General features: G+C 37.5%; 1 protein-coding gene across 5 annotated transcripts in view; it reads left to right on the top strand.

Annotated features, from left to right (window-relative positions):
• Positions 1–16,650, top strand: part of EFL1 (elongation factor like GTPase 1) — a 64,488-nt gene extending 47,838 nt beyond the window's left edge. For 2 of the 5 annotated variants that reach the window (XR_015275975.1, XR_015275973.1), the window contains 3 exons: positions 2,090–3,093; positions 5,614–5,842; positions 16,091–16,650. Coding sequence is in view for 2 of the 5 variants with exons in the window: in XM_086849608.1 (XP_086705734.1) it covers positions 2,090–3,093; positions 5,658–5,842; positions 16,091–16,279 (1,378 nt within the window). In the remaining 3 variants the exon portion in view is untranslated. Of the gene's footprint in view, positions 1–2,089; positions 3,146–5,613; positions 5,843–16,090 lie in introns of all 5 variants that reach the window. The other 3 variants (XM_086849608.1, XM_086849609.1, XR_015275974.1) reach the window with 2 other exon arrangements.
• Positions 16,651–21,794: the final 5,144 nt, after the last annotated feature.

The raw sequence follows: 21,794 nt of genomic DNA, 5'->3' as shown, positions 1-21,794 counted from the left end.
CATGTCCTGCCTGACTGTGGTTCATGATTTCTCAGTTGGCTACCAGCTTCCAAAAGGAGTTGGGAACAGGTGTTCACTATGGAGCTCATGCTAGATCCCTCAGGATTTGGCATATTTTAATTTCCATCCCTCACACACCAGCTTGTGGTGATGCCTTGAGAGGCCACCTAGAACAGAGGCTGGAGAGAGTTAAAGGAATAAAGCAGGTATTTATTAGAAAGGCCTTCAAAGGATACACCTGGGGCAGTGCAAGAGCCTGGCCAAGACTACACCCAAGACGGACAATGGGTCACGAGTTTTCACACTTTTATAAGTTTTGGTCCATTTCCATACTGGGATTAATTGCCCAAACTCAGCTTCAGGTTATGAAGTCCCATCCTCCCAGACTGCTCTCCTCTCTTCACTGCTGTTTGTACTTTTTGGGCCTGAGCTGCAGTGGTGTCCTTGGTTCTCGGGCTGGAAAAGGATTGTTTTGTCTGACAGAACTGTGAGGAGAACTTGCTAACACTTTATATGAAGTTCAGAGTTATGTACTAATGCAATACAAAACCTGGAAAATATGAAAGGTAAAACTTAAGGCATCTGTGGGACAAGAGCTGTCCTTTCCTTCTCTCCCCATTTTGTGGAAAAGAAAGTCTAGAATGAGCTCCTTGTCCTGTTCCATTCCTCATGGATTCTGTGTAAATTCTGACAGTGGTGAACTGTCATAATAAATACGTATTAAAGTATGAAGGGGAGAAGTTGTGCTCTGAAATGTTAGTTTTAATTAACTCTCTTAGTTTCTGTATAAACGTTTAACTTCTAAAGTGCACATAATTTGGAATAGCAAGTGGTGAACTAGGGATCAAGACAACATATAATAGTAGTAAGAAATTAGACCTTGTAACTTTGAACATTTTATTTTCTGCATTGTAAAACAGAAATTTTTAGAAATTTCTGTCCCAGGAGCATTTCAGATACTGAGCATGACTGGATTAAGTTACCATTTTCAGAATGAGAAGCAAAGAGAATTAAGGTAATGGTGACATGTAGGTGGGTTTGTATTTGGTTTTTTGGTATAATGCAAATCCTTGAAAGAACTGTAAAAAGGATAAATCTCCTTTGGTTCTGACTCCCATGGAAATAAACCTGACAATTGTATTTGCTTTTCTTCTGCAACTTTTTTTATCACTGCCAAAATTTACCATAACATAGGAAATTTTGGTTAGTCCTTTTGTTGTCATTAAATGAACCTGCTCAGAACTCATGGATGGGTAAGAAGGATACACAGCTCTGATCTTTGAGTCTGTTTTTTTATCTCTTTTGAGATAATAAATAATTCCTCCTTTTTTTCTTGCCATCTTTCACAATATTTGACATACCTAATACGTTTCACTTGACTTTAAAGCATCCCTTTATAGCATTAAGATTTTATAATAGTGGTTATCAGGCAAAACTCTGTTAAGCTTTCCCAGTGCTTCATCTTCTCTGTGCATCTCCCTGTGTGAGCAGATGTGCTGGCTCACACCAAGTGTCCATCTCTGTGCTGTGAGTAAGCAGTGTGGCCAACAGCAGGGACAGGAGGAGTAAAATTGGAGTAACTGATGCTTTCCCAGGCCTCTGTCGATTTCAGTCCAGAGCCCTTTGTGGTTTGGTTGTCAGTTGATCCTGGTCAGCCTTTCCCATGCCCCACGTGGTTTTGTAGGTCTCTGTTGCACACTTGGAACATCTGAAGGCTTCTTGTGCTTCTGTTCCTTTGATCGTCTTTATTTTCAGGTTTTTTTCTAGTTGTGTTTTGTTTGAGAGCAGAGAACAGCAGCACATAGTTTCCAAGATGTGGGTGAACCAATGATTTATGTAGAAGCATAGCAATGCTTTTGCTTTTATTTTCTTGAGTTCCTTTCCAAATATTTCTGAAGACATAAAAGGCAGTGCTTCTTTTTAGAAGTACATAAAATTTGAGTTTGAAAAGCATTACCTAGTAATCTGTGTTGCAATCAGATTTCTTCATGAACATCTGTTCCATGTTAAGGCCATTACCCTACATCCCACCCTTAAGTTTAAAATTATTTTCAAGTTTTTAAACTAATTCTTAAACTTCATTTTGCAGGTTTGCAAAGGTGCAGATTAGTGTATCTGCTCCTATCATACCCTTCCGAGAGACCATAACAAGACCTCCCAAAGTCGATATGGTGAATGAAGAAATAGGAAAACAGCAGAAAGTTGCTGTCATACACCAAACAAAAGAGGACCAAAATAAAATTCCTGAAGGAATTCAGGTTGATTCAGATGGGCTTGTTACAATTAATACTCCAAATAAACAAGCTACTCTAAGTGTAAGAGCAATGCCACTTCCTGAGGAGGTAACTCGACTTCTCGAAGAAAACAGTGATTTAATTCGAACTATGGAACAACTCAACACATCCCTGAATGAAGATAAAAAAACACATGAGATCAATCAGAAGACTCTTGATAGAATCAAAGAATTCAAACAGAAGTTGGAGAAAAGTCTTCAGGGAAGAAAGTGGAGAAATGCTGTTGATCAGATCTGGTCATTTGGACCGCGGAAGTGTGGGCCTAATATTTTGTTACATAATTTTGGGGGCTATAAAAGGTCTGTGTGGCAGTGCCTTGGGAGCTCTGTGAAAGAAGTAGGTAAATACAGAGACTTTGACAACAGCATAGTAAGTGGATTTCAGCTGGCTACACTTTCAGGTCCCATGTGTGAAGAGCCTCTCATGGGTGTTTGTTTTACAGTGGAAAAATGGGAAATAAGTAAAGCTGGAGATACACTGTCAAACAGTAGGCAGGATTCAGGGGAGCTTGATGCCACAGAACATCAGCAAAATGAAGATGATACTCCAGCAAGCAGTTGCACTGATGAAGGTCCTGGTGCAAATGAGCACCAGGACAGGAACCAAAGTGGCACAAACTCACCTGAGAAAATGAGTAAACACAAAGGAGAGTTACTGCTTGCAGATTGTTATGGCCCTTTCTCTGGGCAGCTGATTGCCACCATGAAAGAAGCCTGTCGTTATGCTTTGCAGGCAAAACCACAGAGACTCATGGCAGCAATGTACACGTGTGAAATCATGGCTACTGCAGAAGTTTTAGGTAAGACCTGGAAAACAAACCTTTGCCAAGAATTTACCTTCTGAGTCCCAAGGTGAGGTTTTATAAATGAGACTGAATCAGAGGGCATAACTTCATTGAAGGTTTTGTCATGAGTCTTTTATAGTTCTCCAGTAGATTCTCCAGTGAATTTCTAATGCCTGTAATATTTACACTATTCTGAATAAGAATTCAGCATTCTTCTTGTTTATCTGAACCATAGGCATGAAGAACAATGCTACACCTTTTTGAAAGATACAAAATGGTGCCTTTCTATGAAGTTTTTGTAAGACCACCTTCAGTAACCATGAGTATCAACAGTGTGCCTCATAATTAAGCATAAGTTCCATGAAGAGATGGGATACTTTTCCTGTTCATTAAGGGAGTGCAAGATCTTAGCAAATGCCATATCAAGATATTTTAATACAATAATACAGAAATAAAATCAGGAAAAGGAATATTAAATTATTGTTGCAGTCCAGTGGTAATTTTGTGTTTTTAAGTAGCATCTGTGTCCTGGTATGCAAGTTGCTCAACCCAGTGCATGCCAAATGGTGTCACTTATATTACCTTACCACTTACACCTACTTAAACTTGTTTTTGTGACCTACTTATGACACCACTTAACTGTAGTTGTTCTTGGAGTTTTCCATGGGAGTTGCTTGCATGCTGAATCTAATCCAAAGCACCGAGATTTTCTTTAACTTCCATTGCATTCAAGCTATCAGCAATTTTACTTTGACTGTACTGATCATGGCACAAATTACAGCATATCCTACTTAAAATAATTAAATACTTGGTTGCTCATAAAAAAATCTCAGCTGTTGTGCACACAGTCATACTGATAACAGTCCAGCAACCAAAGATTACAGCTGTAATGATAAGAAATGCCTTTGAGTGAGCGGCTGTCTTGTGCAGATTCATGGCTCTTTGCTGGAGGTACCCTGTAGCAGGCCTGGTAAAAGGTGTGCTGCCATGGGCTTTTGGGAACATTACCCTAAACATCCCCTACTGTGACAGGGAACTTTGGCAATTCAAACTCTTTTCTAATGTGTAAGATTACTAATAGCTGTCAAAACTGGACTGTGTATTGTTCCATGTTGCTGTTCCAGAAGCACACTGGCACAGTACTTCTGAGTCTCTATATCAAGCTATAAGCAAGGTACCAATTTTTAAACCTCAAAACCACTGTATAAATTGCTGTTTTCCAAAATACTCAGTACCCCAAACCCATGATTGTTTACAGTGAAGTAATAAACATGCATTGGCTCATTAATTGTGCCGTAAACCCAAATGGAAACATGTCTTTTTAATGCATATATATGTATATTTAATGAGTGTAAATTAGGATTCAGACATGCAAACGAATTAGTACAGTCTAATGAATGTGAATTGTGTTGTAATAGTCATGGACATGCACTTAGTTCATTACAAATTCATGGATTTAATTTTTATTCTGGAAACTTAAGCTAATAAATTGCAACTTCATTAGGAGGAGTGAAAAGCAGGCCTTCTATCCAGTCAGGCTTGGCAGTTGACATGTGTCAAAACCACTGGCTTTTGTATCTTTATTCTTTCCTTTGGCATTCCATACACTGATACCCTGTGAAGTTTAATGTATCTTCATATTGATCAGCTTCTTTCTAAGCTGGTAGCTTCTGGGAAAGTGAGGTCTTCTGCATTCTCATAATAGAAAAGTTTTTCCATCAGACTTTTCTGACAGTGAAAATAATTCAAACTGAAGTAGAGGAGAGGAACAGGGAGAGGTGAACACTATGTTTTTAATGTATTTGTTAGTTTTTGTCTGTTAAATACTTTTAAGAACATGATGCTTACTATGAATTAGTATTATTATTAGTAGTATTATTATTAGTAGTATTATTATGTACTACCATACATGGGCATTTTCACAACCACTATCATGACATACACCATATTTCAGTAGATTGAATATTAACTTTGGAAAGAAAATTGAAATTATTGTGTCATTAAAATTAAAATAATAATAATAATGACTAACTTAAGACTGAATTTATTAACAAACTGATTGAACTCATAAAACATAATAAAAAGTAGTATTTCAGATAAACTAGTTTTTTGTGGTTAGAATGGCACTGCACTGTCTGGGACAAGTACCATGTAGGGATATGGTGATCCAAGCAAATTTCTAACAGTAGCTTAGATACAATTCCTAAACCACAATAATATTTCTTAGTAATGATTCTCAAATATTTGGTTATAAGAAAGAAAGCAAGTTAGGCTACATAATCTGGCAAAGTACCTTTTTAAAACAGTCATATGATTGTATGAAATGGACAGAGATTAATTCATCCAGCAGTAATAATATATTAAATGTTATGCAGATGGTTCTACACATTATATGCAGAATATGTTGTTTGAATTTAGTGTGTCCATTTAATTGATTGACTTACAAAAAAGGATTTTAGCCAAAAGAAGTTAAGCATTTTACTTAAAGCTGAACTTTGCTGAGCAAATATTGATGTATTTCTCTTCATGTTGCAGGATGTGAATACGTTGGTGAGCTGATCAGAATTGTGTCTCTGCAGGTCGTGTGTATGCTGTGCTGTCCAAAAGGGAAGGCAGAGTGCTACAGGAGGAGATGAAAGAGGGGACGGATGTGTTTATTATTAAGGCAGTTCTGCCAGTAGCAGAAAGCTTTGGCTTTGCTGATGAAATCAGGAAGAGAACCAGTGGCCTGGCCAGTCCACAGCTGGTGTTCAGCCACTGGGAGGTAAAAATATCTATTCACTCCATCTGTTTTGGTAATCTATTTCCTGTAGATGTGGCAGACTGGAATAATAAGCAAAAAAGGTTAAGTTTTGGTCAAACCATTTGATTAATTCCTTTTTGAAATGAGGAAAAAAGCCTTAAATTATTTCTTTTTGTAGATATGCTGTTCAGAAATGTATTTATATTTTTTTTAGATGGGATGCTTTTTTATTTCAATAGAAAGTGAGTTTTTCATAAATGAAACTGCTTCTTTTTCCTGAATTTGTATGCCCTTTTTCGTGAGTTCTCTGGTAAACTTGTTTGTGGAATGGGAAAAAAACTAAAACCACAAAACAGCCCCAACCTGCCACTAACAGAAAATAAATGTATCAGTAAATCTAATGCATATGAAAGTTAACCTCTTAAGGTCTAGCAGGTACCTTCCATATTCCAAGCCAAATTTTCATGCATAAAAGGCAAATCAAATTGATTTAATTCTTTCGAAATTAAGTCTTGATAGTAACTAGTTGTATCCTCAGAATCATTCCTTTTGGTCATCCTTGTTACTTAAAGAAATGAAGAGTTGAATGTGAAGGTGTAAGGCAAGTAGGAAGTGGGAAAACTGATCAGGAGTGTGTCATCAGCTGAAAGTGCAGTTTAGTTTGTTCCTATGATGTGGAGAGTAGATCTTCAGGGGAAAAAAAGAAAAGGCTGTAAATCAGAGCTCCTTGTTCAAGACAAACACACTTGTGTTGTTGGGCTGCTCAGAAGACTCCACTGATGAAGCTAAAAGTGGCTTCAAGGGCAACAGTCAGTGGGTATAAACTTTTCAGCTTAAATTTTTAAAAGAACCTCAAAGTCTACATTTTTCTGGGTTTGGTTGGGGGTGTTTGTTTGTTTGTTTTGGTCAAGTGTTCCTTTATTTAGTGTTAGAAAACAATAGAATCTTTTGTAAATGGATGAAAAATCTTTGTTTGTTTGTTTGATCTTGTAATTTATTTTGTCACCTCAAATGACAAGTCTCTGAGTACAACCAACTGTAGATTTTTGAGGTCAGTGACACTCTGTGAAGTTGCCAGCAATGGGCTGCTTACCATTGTTTCTCTGATGTGCTGCTTTGTTCACGTGGTGTGGATTCTTCATCCACATCTAAGTTGTCCCCCTAGGTAGTATCTGTAAAATATTCCACTAGCTGTATTTCTTTGTTAGTAACTGTGGTAACTGTGTCAGGAATTTTATGTGGATGATAATTGAAAAGGAGGATCTCTGCAAACTGGCCACATGCAAGCAAAAGAGCTGGGAAGAGTGTTTGAAGGAGTACTTGAAACAGTACACTTGGCAAAGTACAGTATGTCTTGTTGGCAATGGTACCTTACTGGTGTTAGTAAATGCAGGCACCAAGGACTTAGTTCTCCTCCCTTATATTGATTTATTTAATCTTCTTGTAACTAAGTCTAAGTTCACATAGAAGCACAAAAGGAAAAACAGCTGTACAGAATGCAAAAAAAAAAAAAAAAAAGACAACTCTTTACAGATGGTGTACACACAAAAAAATAGATAAACTGTGTCTTTTGAGTATAGGAAACTTGGTTACAGCCAGTTACAGTTCAGGTACCTCAAACCAGTATTTGCTGTACTGTGTACAGTAATCTTGTCACTTCTGGATGGTCTCCTCTGAAGTGCAGCTGGTGAGGTTTTGTGGCTTTTGTCTGAACCTCTGACACCAATGCCCTAAAGGAATATTAGCCAGAAGGATGTCAGTTCCAGCTGACCATTGCTCTGTGCCAGTTTCTTTAGGATTTGTAGCTCCTGTGCTGCAGCACTAAGCAAAAACATGAACCCTGTGGCTCTCAGGCCTCCCTTTCTTTGTACTTGGCATGTACATTCACTCTCAGATGTTATGAATTTCACATAAGAAAATACTCACACATCATTATAGATATGCATAGGACAGGGAGATTTGAACAACTGGCAGTGTTTGCTAAAACTGACCTCTGAGAGAGATTGTAATTGCAGCTGGTATGTTAAATGCATTGGGAGTAGGAAAATTACTGTGTAAGCCAGTCACCTTTCCACCTGGGGAATCTGACAATGGGGGAGGGTTGGGGTTTTTTGTCTCCATGAAGGCCATGCTCACATATTTTTGTGATAAAATAAGCCTTTTGCTAAGCTACTAACTAAATGTTATCTCTGTGCAGTGATGGCAGAAGGAGTGTGTGTTACTCTTACACCATCGAGACAATTTCTAAATAAATATAATTTTCAGAATCTCTAGTGTTAGTATGACAGAGAAACAATGAAAAATATATCTCAGCTCCTATTTCTTCTTTTCTTTGAATTCTGCACAAAGTTGCATCAGGTGTTGGGTGTGACTTTGACTTTGTCACTTTACTGATGAATTACGGTGTATGTATCTACATGATAAACATGATGAATTCATCATTTTATTTGAATCCCTACTATTTAATGCATTATAATTAATTTTATTTAATTGTTTAAGATAATATAATGTGAACTTTGTGTAATCTTAAAATGTTTTTGCATTAGTGTTAAAACTGTGTTACTGAGCGTGTGGCTGCTGCTTTCATTGCACACTCTCCAAACCCTTCCTTGGCATTCTGAATGAACTCTGTGCTGCTGGTGTTTTCTCATTAGCTGAGTACCTGGGACATATATTTGTCTACACAAATTCCTTTAAATGTGTTGTTACCCCATTGTACACAAAGTGAAAGAGACAGTTTGGGGGATTTTTTAACTTCCAAACACTTCATCTCATGGAAATCACATGTGTAGAGTATGTTTAAAGAATTGAGGTTTGAGTTCACTCTTTTATTGTATTTCATTACCATGATTTGTAGGCTCTGAACACAGGAAGGTCAGTGATAGAACCTACATTTAAATGAAGCCATTATGGTCTCTGTGGAAATGATGTTTTCATATTTTTTTTTTTTTAAATTCAGTTAATGAATGGATTTTGTGTAGTTCAGATTGCTCCAGCCCCAAGGGATGGAGCCATACATATATCGAGGTCTGTCTTGTCAGGTACTCCTTTTTTATTAATTTCTTCTGGCGTGCTTATGCAATTTATTCCTGCCTGTAAAGGACAGCACCAATTAACCATTAGTGGGAGCTTTTAGTTTAGTCCCAGCTTAAACAAACTAATTCTAAAAGTTAAGCAAATGTTAGGTGTGTTGGGTTTTCTTGGCAGTACTTCCTTAGATTTCAATATAAACTTTCTTATTTAATTGTTAGTTTAAAATATTTAACTTTGGGATAATTATGAACTGGTTGTATTTCTTTAAACTTTGAATTAATAATAGACCTTCACTTAATGTTTTTGTTTGAGCCTGTTTCTTTTGTTTTCAGTTCTTTGCAGTTAAATCTTTTACTCAGTCATGTTATTTTATCTTAATCATAGAGTTTTGAACAAGAAGGTATTTGTGATTGCACAATCCTTAGAATAATGGAACTGTCACCCCACTTGGGAAATCTGTGTTAAAAGCAAAAAAAAAAAATAATGCATGTGGCTCTATTCAGATGGTGATTGAATTTTCAGCAAAAATTGTCAAAGACATCTACTAGTTGTAAAGTTGTGAAATGTATAGTATTCCTGTTAAATCACATCTTTTAAATTGCATGAAGATTAGCTTTAAACATACTTTTATTCTTGAGGGGGCATGAGTGAACTGTAAACACATTTAATCAGAATTCTTTGTCATTTTCCCTTCTAAGTAGAATAGTGTCTAGAATGTGCCTCAGGGCTCTGGAGAAAGGGAAGAGAAGGGCTGTGTGTAATAATTGCTAAGAATATGAGACTTCTGAATGTGGAAGTTTTATATTCTGAATTTTAATTCATGCCTTTCGAATTGTAAGTCATTTTACAGCTCAGAATATGGGGCTTAATATAGAATGTGCTGGATGAGATTGTTAGGCTTGCATTAAACAGGAAGCGGGCTGAGGTAATGAGAGAGAATCTATTCTAGGTTTGAACTGTAATTTTACATACATTATTGCACCAGTGACAGTTTAGGCACATAAATGAATTCGAGGAGTAACCTGGAACCTTTCAAATATGAAAAGCTCATTGTTTTGGCAAGGACATCTGAAGCTAATTGAAACAGTAAATAAAAGTGGTAGGGGTGTGGCTTTAATTATCTTTCTCAATACATGTTTCTTAAGTAATAGGAAAAAATGCAGCAGTAGAGCCACACATCTCCTTCTTTATTTCCAGTTACCAAATTCCTGTTAACAACTCCTGGCTGAAGTCAAGGCTAAAGTTTAGCTGTCACTGTTTGAGACACAAACAAGGATGATGCTCCTGAGCCAAAATAAACTTGTATGAGTTTATTTTATAGCTAACTGTGTAAATGTTCATTATTAAAATATTTCTTGGAAGAGGAGTTCTTGTATCTAACCAGGCATTTTCAGGCCATGGCAGTCCCCATTATGTATTGTGAGTGGAAGCTCTGAATTATGGGATAGTTTTGGATGCTTCTTTTACTTGCAGGGTATCTACACACCCAGTACATTCATGTAGGATATTCTCTGGTCTGGAAGCACACTGCAAATACCCAAGTGGCCTTGAATTTGCCTGTGCTCAATACAGAACCAATTGTCCAGCATTACCCAGTGTCTTACATATGGTTTTCTTGAAAAACAGCAGGTGACTATTCACATACACCTCTTCAAGGTTCTGCTATTTTACCTGAAAGTAAGTTTACCCAAAGAGTTGTTATTTCTCAGGGCCGCTTCAGACGTGCCTAACAGCTGTACCTTTTTCAGTTGCATAGTCTTTGTCTATGTTGTTGTCATTACCAGGTTATGGACACCACTTGAACTGTAAATGCTCTTGAAATACCTTTTTGCCATCAAATTTTCAAAGGTAGAAAGGGTTCTGATTCACTGGAGAACATAATAGTTATTTTTATATTTTTTTTTTATTATTTTTTTAAACACAAAAAAGAAGTTCTGGGCATAATGTTTTCCCTGACTTGCTGACAGCTGCTGGTGGTAGTGCCCAGTCACACTGAATTTAGTGTTTCTTGGGATTTCTTACTGAGCAGTTCACAAAGGCCATAATGTTGCTTGCTGGTCTTAAAATCTCCATCAGATAATGTAAGACTGCTCTTTCTATTCATGTCCAGCTAAAGTATTTTCCACATTGATGATATTTGGCTCAAAAGAAATTTTCTATCTTCATCAGACAGTAAGGACTAGTAGGGGAAATGCTACCAGGAGCATGGCTGTGTTCCCAAATCTGCCTGACCTTTTGGATGAACTAGGCAGATCCCTTCTGTTTGCTTTTGGTGCTTCTCTCAACCTTGTTTTGCTTAATTGGGCTGCCTTAGGCAGAAACTGTTTCTTACCATCATTTTGTGAAATACACTAGACAATGGGACCAGGATCACTATTGGAGCCATCTGGGTGACACTGAAATGCAAATAATAAATCATCCTCAAATTAAGCCTTAAAATTTCAAGTCCTCTTGAATTGCAAGTGGTCTGCTCTAAGTCATGTCTTACTGAAAAGCTTGATTAGCTTACATAATCATTTTCAGGATTAGTACACACTTGATCACCTATCAGTATTAACATAGTATGCTCATAGTATTTCTATTTTTATTGATTAACATTACAGGTATTCAGATTATGTCTCTCATAGAGATACAAGCATTTATAGCTTGAATAATTAATGTGTAGTTGTTAAGCTAAAAGAGTGACATCTGTTTTGCCTGTGCTACTCTCCATGCTCTTACTAAACAAGTCTTATGAGACTTCATTGTTTGGGTGTGTTGGTTTGAATAGTTGTTATATTTAATGAAACATCTTGCTTTAGAATGGTTTCTTCTAAAGAATACCCTTCAGTTAGAATATTTGAAGTAATGTGTTTACTTCTTTTGAAATACCTAATCCCAGCTGACTACATTATAAACAGTTTTATTTATACCTAGAGTGGGTTCTGCAGTGAGCGATGGGACACACTTCTTGCATTTCACTGGGAGTTTTTATTTTTCTTTTAGGCATAATGGAATTCTCTGGGTGTGTTCATAGTCATACTTTAAACAAATTATATCACCCAAGACTTCTAGAAAATAAACCAATGAAGATTAATTTAAAATGTGCCTTAATTTCAGTGCTCCTTTAATAGGAACATTTCCATTACTTAGGCACTGTGTTTCCAGTAACAGATTTAAGAACTGTATCAGCTGCTGTGCACTGATTCATTTTCCTGTGTTGCCTTTTATATGGCAGCATTTAGAGAAAATACTTGTTTTCTAATGGAATAAATGCTGGTCCAGTGATCCACTGCACGGATCTTGATTCATAGTTCACTTTTTAAAATGAATGTCTTTTAGAAGAACCTTGCAGATGTATAGAAATACTCGGTTGTGTTAAGGAGGAATCACTGTTGTGTGCACTTAGAGAAGTAATTGTGTTTGTGCTGGGCTGTTTGCAGTTAAGGCTGATGTTGTCCCTGTCAGAGAGTTCTGGTGTTGAGTAACAAATAAGCACAGGCCACTGGCTAGTTCATGCTGTTAAAAAGAAAAATTCCCGAGTCCTAGAAAAATTCTTGGAGAAAGGATGTTCTGAGTTTTCCAGTTACCAAGTCACACGCAGTATGGTGGTATTTGAAAATGTACTTTATCATAATGCTAACAATACCATAATATCATCTGTTTAACAGAGTTTTATTCCTAATATTAGTGCCTCTTGACATCTTCTGCCTGTTATACTTGGGAAATAAGGTTTGGCTGTGGTAGTTTTCTTTTCCCAGTTCAGTGGTTCCCAGACACAGAACACTGGCAGAGAGAGCAGCAGACCTTTGATAGAAGGTTCACTGAATTGCTTCAGTCACTTAAAGATTTTTCATCTGTGGAAGGTATATTATGTTGAATGTCTGGTTCTCTTTTGATTTATTTTTGTTTAGGAATCAAAAAGTGTTGTCAAGATGCTATCACACTTCTGATTTTAGAAGGAGTCTTAGGCTATATGTTTTAGGTTTTGTACTGAAAAAGTGGTATATGGAAATATTTAAAATAATTTTAAATTAAAAGTGGATGCAACATAGAATAAATTATGTTTCTGGATGTCTGTACTGCTTTGATCCTGTGGATCTTTCAGGATCCACAGTAAATGCCCTCTGTGAAATAACTATACCATATTCCAGAAGGAATGGTCCATTTAGAATCTAATTCATCACTGAGGGCTTCATCCAGACAAAAACTCAATTTCTGTTACAAATTCCAGAACCATCCCTGTGTGGTTCCCATGAATACAAACAATAGCTCAGGACCTAAAAAGCTTCTTAGCTCTGATTCCAGGAAACTCAGACCCACCATTCTGACAGTTCTCATTGTAAGGAAATTGATGACGATGCTTTGGGACTGTTCTCCTTTCGCATGCTTGCACTGTATTAACAGAGCATGGGGAATGATGGATGCCACCTGCTATAAATATTTGCCTTGATGCATTAATATGAAATGAATAAAGAGGAACAGTCTAGTTTGTGCCTTTACCTTCATTCACAGAATCTGTACTTTCAAAACAGGAGAACTTCCTACTTTTTTGTTTGGGTCAGTGTGTCAGTAACACCCCTTACAGGTTACCCTTAGGGTTACAGTGACTTCTTAAAGATGATGGCCCAGGTTCCTCTTTCCCACTGCTTACCACGGCATGGTAACACACATGTTGATTAACTCATCTTTTGTAGTGTATCTACACCATTTAGGTAGCTGTGGTCCTCTAGCAGAAATACTCTGATGCCACCAGCTCCTGCTCTAGAAGCAGTGTGTAGTGGCTGAATTATTTAGACAGGTTGATAAGCCAAGCAAGCTTCTGAGGTAGTTCTTAGAAACCTAATTAACCTCTTTACAGCACTGCTCTGCATCATGTAGCAGTACAAGGTTCACTCAGGATTCTGTAACCCTGTGCTGAAATAATAGGTTTACCCTTGCTGGCTAATAAATACTAAATAGTACCTTCAAACCTGCTGGAAGTCAGTTATGCTGACTTCCCTGAGACCTGTTGAAGCATAAAGAATTCTTGTCAGTGGAAGAAATATACAGTGAAAACTTCAGTAGAGCAAGTCTTTCATCAATTATTGAAAGAGCCAGTCTGTCAAACCTGGGGATTTTCTTAGACATCCATCACTACAGTACCTAAATATTTACAGGTAGATTAGATCTGTAGGTTCAGTTTTGTATACTTTTGGACTCCTGTTATATTCATTTTTCAAGAACCACTGTCTCAGTGCTTCTCTCTGGGCATAATTTCTGGGTGTTACATTTCTTGTCAGTTAAAAAAAAAGTCATCAAAGGGCATAATAACAGTCTTTAATTTAGCAGTTTGTAGGTGTATAACCTCCCTCAGTAGTACAGTCTGAAACAAATCCACTGAGCATGAATCACCTTTTCTTCTTCATGTGTGGAAATTTTTGGAAATTTTTGTTCAGCTCTTTAGGTAGATCATGAAAGGGGAAGTCCCTGGTAGCTTTCATCATTAAGGTAATCAGTCTGAGCATCACTACATCTTCATCAAGTCAATGTGCCATATTCACTGCCCTTTTTCTGTATTTCTAGTGCATAAAATAACTGAAACTTTCAAACTCTCATAGAGTGGGGACCATTCTTTTTTTATTGATGCATGCTGTCAGGCAATCACCTTTAAGTTTCTATGCATTGGTTATGAGGCCCTGTGCAAGACATCAGAGTGGGTATGACTCAAGCAGATTCTTCTGTGGTTAGACAGTCCTTACATTTATGGTAAAAAATAAACACAGAGAAATTTGGAAAGCTGAGTTTCAGACTGTTTATTTCTAAGCTCTACTTGCTTTTGGTTTTCAGCCAGACAGCCCTGTGCGTAGTCATTTCCCATGTAAATAATTGAGATTGGCTGTCACTTTCAGCACGAGCAATACCCACTTAATTTAACAAGTTTATGCATGTGCTTAACTGTAGCAAGCTAGAACTGTTTTTGTTGGTTTAGCTTTACATCCCATTTTTGCCAGACAGAGCCTGCAGTACTGCCTAATACAAATTAGACTGCCATAGTCATTCTCCTAACTCCCCATAAAGTGTCATTTGTGTGGTTGTGTTGGGAGTTATTTAAGATGAGGTGTTAAATTAGAACTCCACAATTGGTGATGTTTCTGGGGAAAATTGTCTATCTTCAGTCATCATTTCTTAATTCCCCTTCTTGCTAGTTTGTGTAACCTGAGCTTTAGGAAATTTTACTTGGGTTGAAGTACCATACGGCAACTGAAGGGATTTTTCAGAAGAAAAAGTTTGCAACAGTAAAAAAAGCTTATAGCATTGAGCTAAAATTGAAAATTTAAAATGCTAATTTAGGAAAATTTGTTCTATCCTTGTCAGTTATTAATGCTAGTGCTAATATTTCAGAAATTATTATAGAGTAATGTGCTCAGTTGTTAAAGCTATCGTGATTTTTGCAGTCACTAATACTTGTCTGGACTGCTTTTTCCATGAGGATTTTGTTTAAGAAATAAATACAGTATTACCTTTGGGTTTTTTAATAAAAATATATTACCTGTAAGTGCATCTTGGGAGGAAATCTACAATCAAGTAAAATTAGTATTTTTGAAATTTGCAGTAGAACCTGTGTAACAGTATATGGTCAATTCCATCTCTTCCTAATGTTCATATTTAGGGTTCTTTGTAGTACCCACTGTGGTAGTCCCAGAACTGTGGGGTATGCAGGATGAACTGGAAATAAATGTAGGTCCAGTTATTCTCTGATCATGTTAAATCTAAAATCTGTTTTAGAGGAGGGCTACAAAGCTCCAAGAACAGCTCTGCTAAATATGTTAGAAGCAGAAACAGTGATTTTTAAACCATCTGTCCAACTCAGGATTGGAATTGGAGAATACAGGGCACAGAAATGAGCGGAAATCTTCAGTTCTGACAAATTCTAATACAATTGTTGTACGATAATAGTCTAAATAAGGAGTTCTCTCTTGAAAATTGAGAATTTTCTGAACATTATTTGGCTCTGTTTGCTGATGGGCATTTGAAATTGCTTTTAGAAAAAACTAGATCATTGCAGCTGAATTTGTAAAGTTATTGTGGATTTCTTAGGGCAAGAGCTGCAGAATGTATCTTAACTCTTGTTTTCTGCTTCCATAGCTGATTGCAGACTTTCCAGACAACTTGATCTGCTCTACTTTTGTTTCTCTACTTCAGCAGTTGATTGCTTGAAATATGCTAATAAACTTCTGTACTAGTTGACTTTATTTTGTTTGTTTCCTTTTGTAGATCATTTCGAGTGACCCGTTCTGGGTGCCAACGACTGAGGAGGAATATTTGCACTTTGGGGAGAAGGCAGACTCGGAGAACCAGGCCCGCAAGTACATGAATGCAGTGAGAAAGAGAAAGGGGCTGTATGTGGAAGAAAAAATCGTGGAGCACGCTGAGAAGCAAAGAACTCTCAGCAGAAATAAGTAATTGTGTCTGCCCCCTTTGTGTCCTGATGCAGCTAAGTGCGGGTGGAGTGTTGTATATGCAGCAGATGCAAAATTTCATCTGGACTTTGTTCTTTGATACCCTTTTTCTTACATGCTTTGTCTGTGGCTTATGTTTTAATAGACTTAAGCCTTTCCAACTTTTGTACAGAGAAAATAGTTTATTTATTGAAATAAAATAGAGGTGTATTCACTGCAATTGGTCTCAGTTTTTAAAATTTAATGCCCTATTGAACGTCCTGTCACAAGGATTAGGAACTCCCAATTCAATTTGTTTCTTTCTGATTTGTCACATGTAGTTACAGTAAGAGCTGGTTATCTAGCTTCTTTCAAATAAACCACTCATTGAATTTAGCTCTTTAATGGTTCTGACTGTTTATTAAATTAATTTCTGTAATGTATTTGTTTCTTACCCATACTTTTCATAGTTACTTATATGTAAATAGATGTAAGCCTATTAGGAATTTCTAAACTATCTGTTTTACTCCATTCCTCATGTAAGCAGTTATTTAAAGCAGTAATACTCTTCTTTAAATCAGAGGGCAAGAATAGCATGTGTGGAAGACAGCACTGCAAAGAGTTGTGCAAGATTTGTCTCATTTTCCCTCCTTAGAACACACCTTATTAAAAACATCAGTTTCCACAGGCTAGGTGAGGGGAGTATCTCCACTATAAATGAGAAACTGGACATCCATTTTTTTCCAATACTTTATGCAGGAAATAAAGTACATTGTACTTGAAAATTCTGGAAGTAAAACAGCACTCTTGATGAGAGAGGGCTTCCTCAAGTCTATCTGTCTGAAACATTTTGTCATTTTTAAACCTAGTGCCAGACAAGTGCCATTTACAGATGGGACTAGAAGCTTGCAGGTCTGCTTAAAACCTCCCACAGTGAGACTTGGCAGCAGAACTTGAATTGGGAGCTCAAGTGACTTTTCTCCTGGCCTTGATCATATCAACCTAAATTCTTCAGGGAAGGTATCTGATAGTTTTGCTTCTTTTATTAGAGTTTCTCCCTTCTAACTTCAGTTTGGTTCAGAATGCTGTGTAAACTTTTCTGTGCTTCTTGCAAGTTTCCTTTGGAAGCAGAAACAGAAGAGCCATGTGGAGGAGAGGATGTGAATGAGCTGGATTATTTTGTCAGCACCGTTTTTTTTAATGCATAGTTTGAATTCTCACACAGCTTCTGATTCATTTCAGTTCTTGTTCATGCCAGACTGCCTGTGAAAACCAAGAGTTGAAACCAGGCAAGAGTGTAGTTTTCTTTGTTGCATCATGTATAGGAGAGGGACAGTCATGAAAGCAGGGATAAGGGCTTTTTAGTACCTCTTGCAATGTTGGCACATAGTCCTTTGGCATTTATAAAATGTTTTGAAATTGGTCCTTGGAGTGGAATCTCTTATTTTAAACCACACATAGATATGGGATAATGGGATAATGATAAAAAGTGTGTACTTTCCATATTGTGTTATTTTTCACCAGTTTTACTTTTCAAATCTGGAGTATCTGTGATGTACTGCTTCAGTACAGCCCTGAGAAGGAAAACACTTCCACTGCTAACGTGAGTTGTCTGTGTAGGCCTTGCTGATCTTGCTGGTGTTGAGACAAATAGTTTACATGCAAGATAAAATATTTACATGTAAATACCAATTTGATTTAGCAGCGTGTCTGAAGTTTGGTCTCTTATCTACTTGATGTGGCTTAGTCATATCCTCTGTTGTGGTGTGTGCTTTTTGATTTGTTTTTGTGCTACTTTGGATCTACTCAAAAGTAGATAAGATAAAAATTAGTATTTATTTTTTAGCATCTATTAATAAACTGAAAAGGTTTTGGTTTTTTACAGCTGCATCATTCCATGGTTATAAAACTCCTGCAAACCATGACTAACAGGAGGAAAAAATAGATACCATGAAATAATGTGGTTTGGGCTGTTTGACAGGTATTTTCTATTTCAACAGATGCTGTTTTCCTACGGGAGCTTCAGTTATTTATTTATTTGTTTGTTTGTTTATTTGTTAATTTATCCTTTCTTCCCTTCATCCCTCCTCCTTCATTTCCTATTTTACCAAAGATCCAACTGTATAACACCCCACCCTTTAGAGGAATATTTTTATTATCATCTTACTTCTTTTTACTGAAACTGCTTATATTTGTAAAGACTTGCTGATTCTAGAATTTGAACAAAAAAAAAAGCAAAATTCAGTAGTGTTTTCCTGTTAGCATTTTCATGGCCTTGTAAAAGCCTTGTCCTTCACCCTTACAAAATGACATGTCTTACTGTTCTCCAGTGATATTATCTGGATGCATTTTTTCTCCCAGAAAAGCTGCTGGTGTAAAAGGGTAACAATAAATAATAATTTTCCTAGGCAGCAAAAATAAAACTTCAGTCAAAAGCCCTGTGTTTTCTATGTCTTCATACAGGTTTGCTCCCCACCATGAGGAGGAGAGGAATTCAGTACTGTTATAAGATTTTTTTGTGAAGTGGCCACAGAGCACATCTAAAATCTGCATCCTCTCAGGTGGAATTATAAATGGAAGGCAGATTGTTCATCATCATCAGTTCAGTGCTGGCTTTTTCCCATCTGTAGAAAGTTCTTTCCAGAATTTTTCATATGGTTCTTTTGCACTGTAATAAGTAAGGTAATGAATAAATCCCTGTTACATCACTGCTTCCTGAATGATTTGTGCCAGTGTGAACTGCTACCCTGGAGTATTTTGTTGGGTTTTTTTGTTTGTTTGTCTGGGGGTTTTTTGGGGTTTTTTTTGCTATAGCAGAGGCCTCAGAGTTAGAGACAAGCCTTAAGAAACTTCTGGGCTTTAGTGATGATTCCATGCCAGTTATATGGTTCATTGTCCCCTCTGCCATATTTTCATGAAAACAGTAATTCTGGCTTATAACTTTCTTAAAATAGAAGAAAAAGCCCACAGTGTTAAACTAGAAAGGTAGCAGTGGAATAAACAGCAGGCTTTTCAGAGTAGTAGTACAAAATGATCCCTGGCCTTTTTAACTCAGTATGATATTTTTATGGCATTTGGAAAAAAACATTCAACAGTCTTTTATAGTTTATAGTTTGGAGTGGCCATTGTGCAAGGCTGCCTAAATGCTGTTTTCATGGACCTGTAAGAAGGTTGATCATGAGGAAGAGACATACTTAATTATGCTTAAAAAGGCCTTGACAAAGTCCATGATGGCTTCAGGAATTCTAATCCTTTGCTGCATCTGAAGGCAGTGTAACTTTTTGGCTAGGCTTGTCTCCTGAGCACTCTGAGATGTTATTCCTGCTTTGTTCAAAGGGGAGGATGCAAAGACAAGGTCAGTCATGTGGGAGTAGAGACTAAGATGACAAGAATACCTCAAAAAATTTTTATGGCAGGACTTACACAGCCTTTAAGTAGTGGTTTTTGATTGCCTCTAATACATGTCATGGGTGTGACTGTAAGTCCTGGGGTTTTTATCTTAAATCTTTCTAAGGCTCCTTTAAATGATGATTTTATAACAATCAGCCTAATTTCAAAGGCTGGTTCATTTGCTGGGGGACAGAGATACATCAAAAGCCGACTGGTGCTGAAATACAGTAGCAGGCATGCTATGGAGCATTTTCTGCCTTTCATCTCTTGTCATGGTAGCATTTACCTTTAGGAGATCAAGAGCAAGGCTCTTCAGTAGGAAAACCTGGCATGGCTTCTGTGAATGACTGACAGAAGGAGCTGTGTTAGCGGCAGCTGAAGCTGCGCTTCCCCTGGAGACTCGGCACAGCGTGTTCGTGACAAGTGCTGCTACCACTGCTCTGAGGATTGAAAGCTGATCCTATTTATGAATCCATGTCTTCTCCTTGTAATGTTGCTGTCTTGCAGTATGAACAGCTTAGGAAGGTTATTTTAAATTAACCTTCCTGTGTTAAAACAATGTCTAGTCTGTTCCTATCACATCCAACATTGTAAGCATCAAGGCCAGCGAGTAGTTTGACTGCAGCTGGTGTGAAAGGGGAAGGCTGGAAGAGTAATGTAAAAATGTTGTGGAAAAAAACCCCATCACACTTGCATAGATGCCTTTATAGAAACTGTTTTCATTGCATAATGAGATTGCTTTGTGCTCTAGAAGAGTTCAATAATAGATAATGTGCAAGTGTGCTCCATAGAAGATAGGCTGGCTTGACAGGCAGAGTGTATTACCAGTCAGAGCAGCCCTTCTGTGTAGCCTTGCTTCTATAAAGGACTCTGTGAAGAAACAAGCCTCTGTCTCCTTCACTGTCCTATAATTTCAGTAAAAAGACTGGCAGGCTCATCATTTTGGGAGTCTGTTGGAAGGGAGCTGGGCATTCCCAGCAGCAGCAATTCCCTGGCTACCAGTTCACTGACTACAGAAAGCAGCTCTAAATAACCTTTTTAATCCCTTCTCTGCCAGGACCTCGCAGTGAATCATGGCTTCTGTTGAATCTTGTTGTTAGGACAGGTGGAGTCTGAGGAACTGAATGGAAGTGTATTCTGAGATCCTCTGGGGATGCAGTTCTGAGACTGCCTGAAGGTGGGAGGCCCAATATCATGACATGACAGAGTTTACTTTCTCAACTGAGAGAATATTGTAAGGGAAATTCCTTAATTATTCTTTTGTTCTTGTAATTCTTGGTTGAGCACCCTAGAGCATTTGAAGAAGCCCCTGCTAAACTGAGCTGGCAGAGTTTGGGCTATAGAAAATGGAAGTACAGTAACCATCCTTCTCTCTGATAGCTGTCACTTGTATTTGAGCTTATCAGCATCATTTCTTCCAAAGAGAAAATACTAAAACTGTGATTAACATCACTGTGTCACAGTTACTTAACTGTGTGGACAAAGAGCTGGTGGCTGACAAGCTGAGCTCTGCTTCTGTTTTGGAGCTTGCAGGCAACACATTTCTATGGTCAGAAAGAATTAAGCTATGCATTTCTTCATAGGTAACTAAGAAAAAATTCAAATAGCTGCATCTTCTAAATATGTCTGAAAAGTTTTCTTGCTTTTGTGTATAAATAGATTTAGTGTTGATATTAGGGGTTTAGACTTGAGCAATGTCATTGTCATATTATATGTGAATCACTCTTAGACAATCAAAGCCACATTCCCCAGTCCACGCTGTGGGGTTGTGCTAACCCCCAGAGGGTGTCTTGTGAGGCAGCCACAGGAAAACAGGGGCCAGAAGAGTTGGAGGTGGATATTAACTTAAACCTCAGCTTGTAAGGAACAAAGGAGCTGTTCAGTGAAGGAAGTTGCTGAGCAGTTGACAGATCACTGAAGAGTATGAAAATCACACGTGCAGTGTCAGAGACCCTCAGTGCAGCCATGGACTGATGTGGCTCTGGCCTTGGCATGGCATCCAATATATATATATTGGATATATAAAGGAGTGTATATCCCTCCCTGTGCTGCCCTTTATGTGGAAGTGCCCTTTGTAATACAGCCAAGCCTTTGGTTTTTAGGACTCTACAATTTTTTAGGACTTTCTACAGAGTTTCAGGAGCAGAATC

This window comes from Cyanistes caeruleus, chromosome 13 (assembly GCF_971803275.1).
Source record: "Cyanistes caeruleus chromosome 13, bCyaCae1.hap1.1, whole genome shotgun sequence".
NCBI classification, from domain to species: domain Eukaryota; kingdom Metazoa; phylum Chordata; class Aves; order Passeriformes; family Paridae; genus Cyanistes; species Cyanistes caeruleus.
Note: the sequence above shows the minus strand (reverse complement) of the source record. Positions and strands in the feature narration are given on the sequence as shown.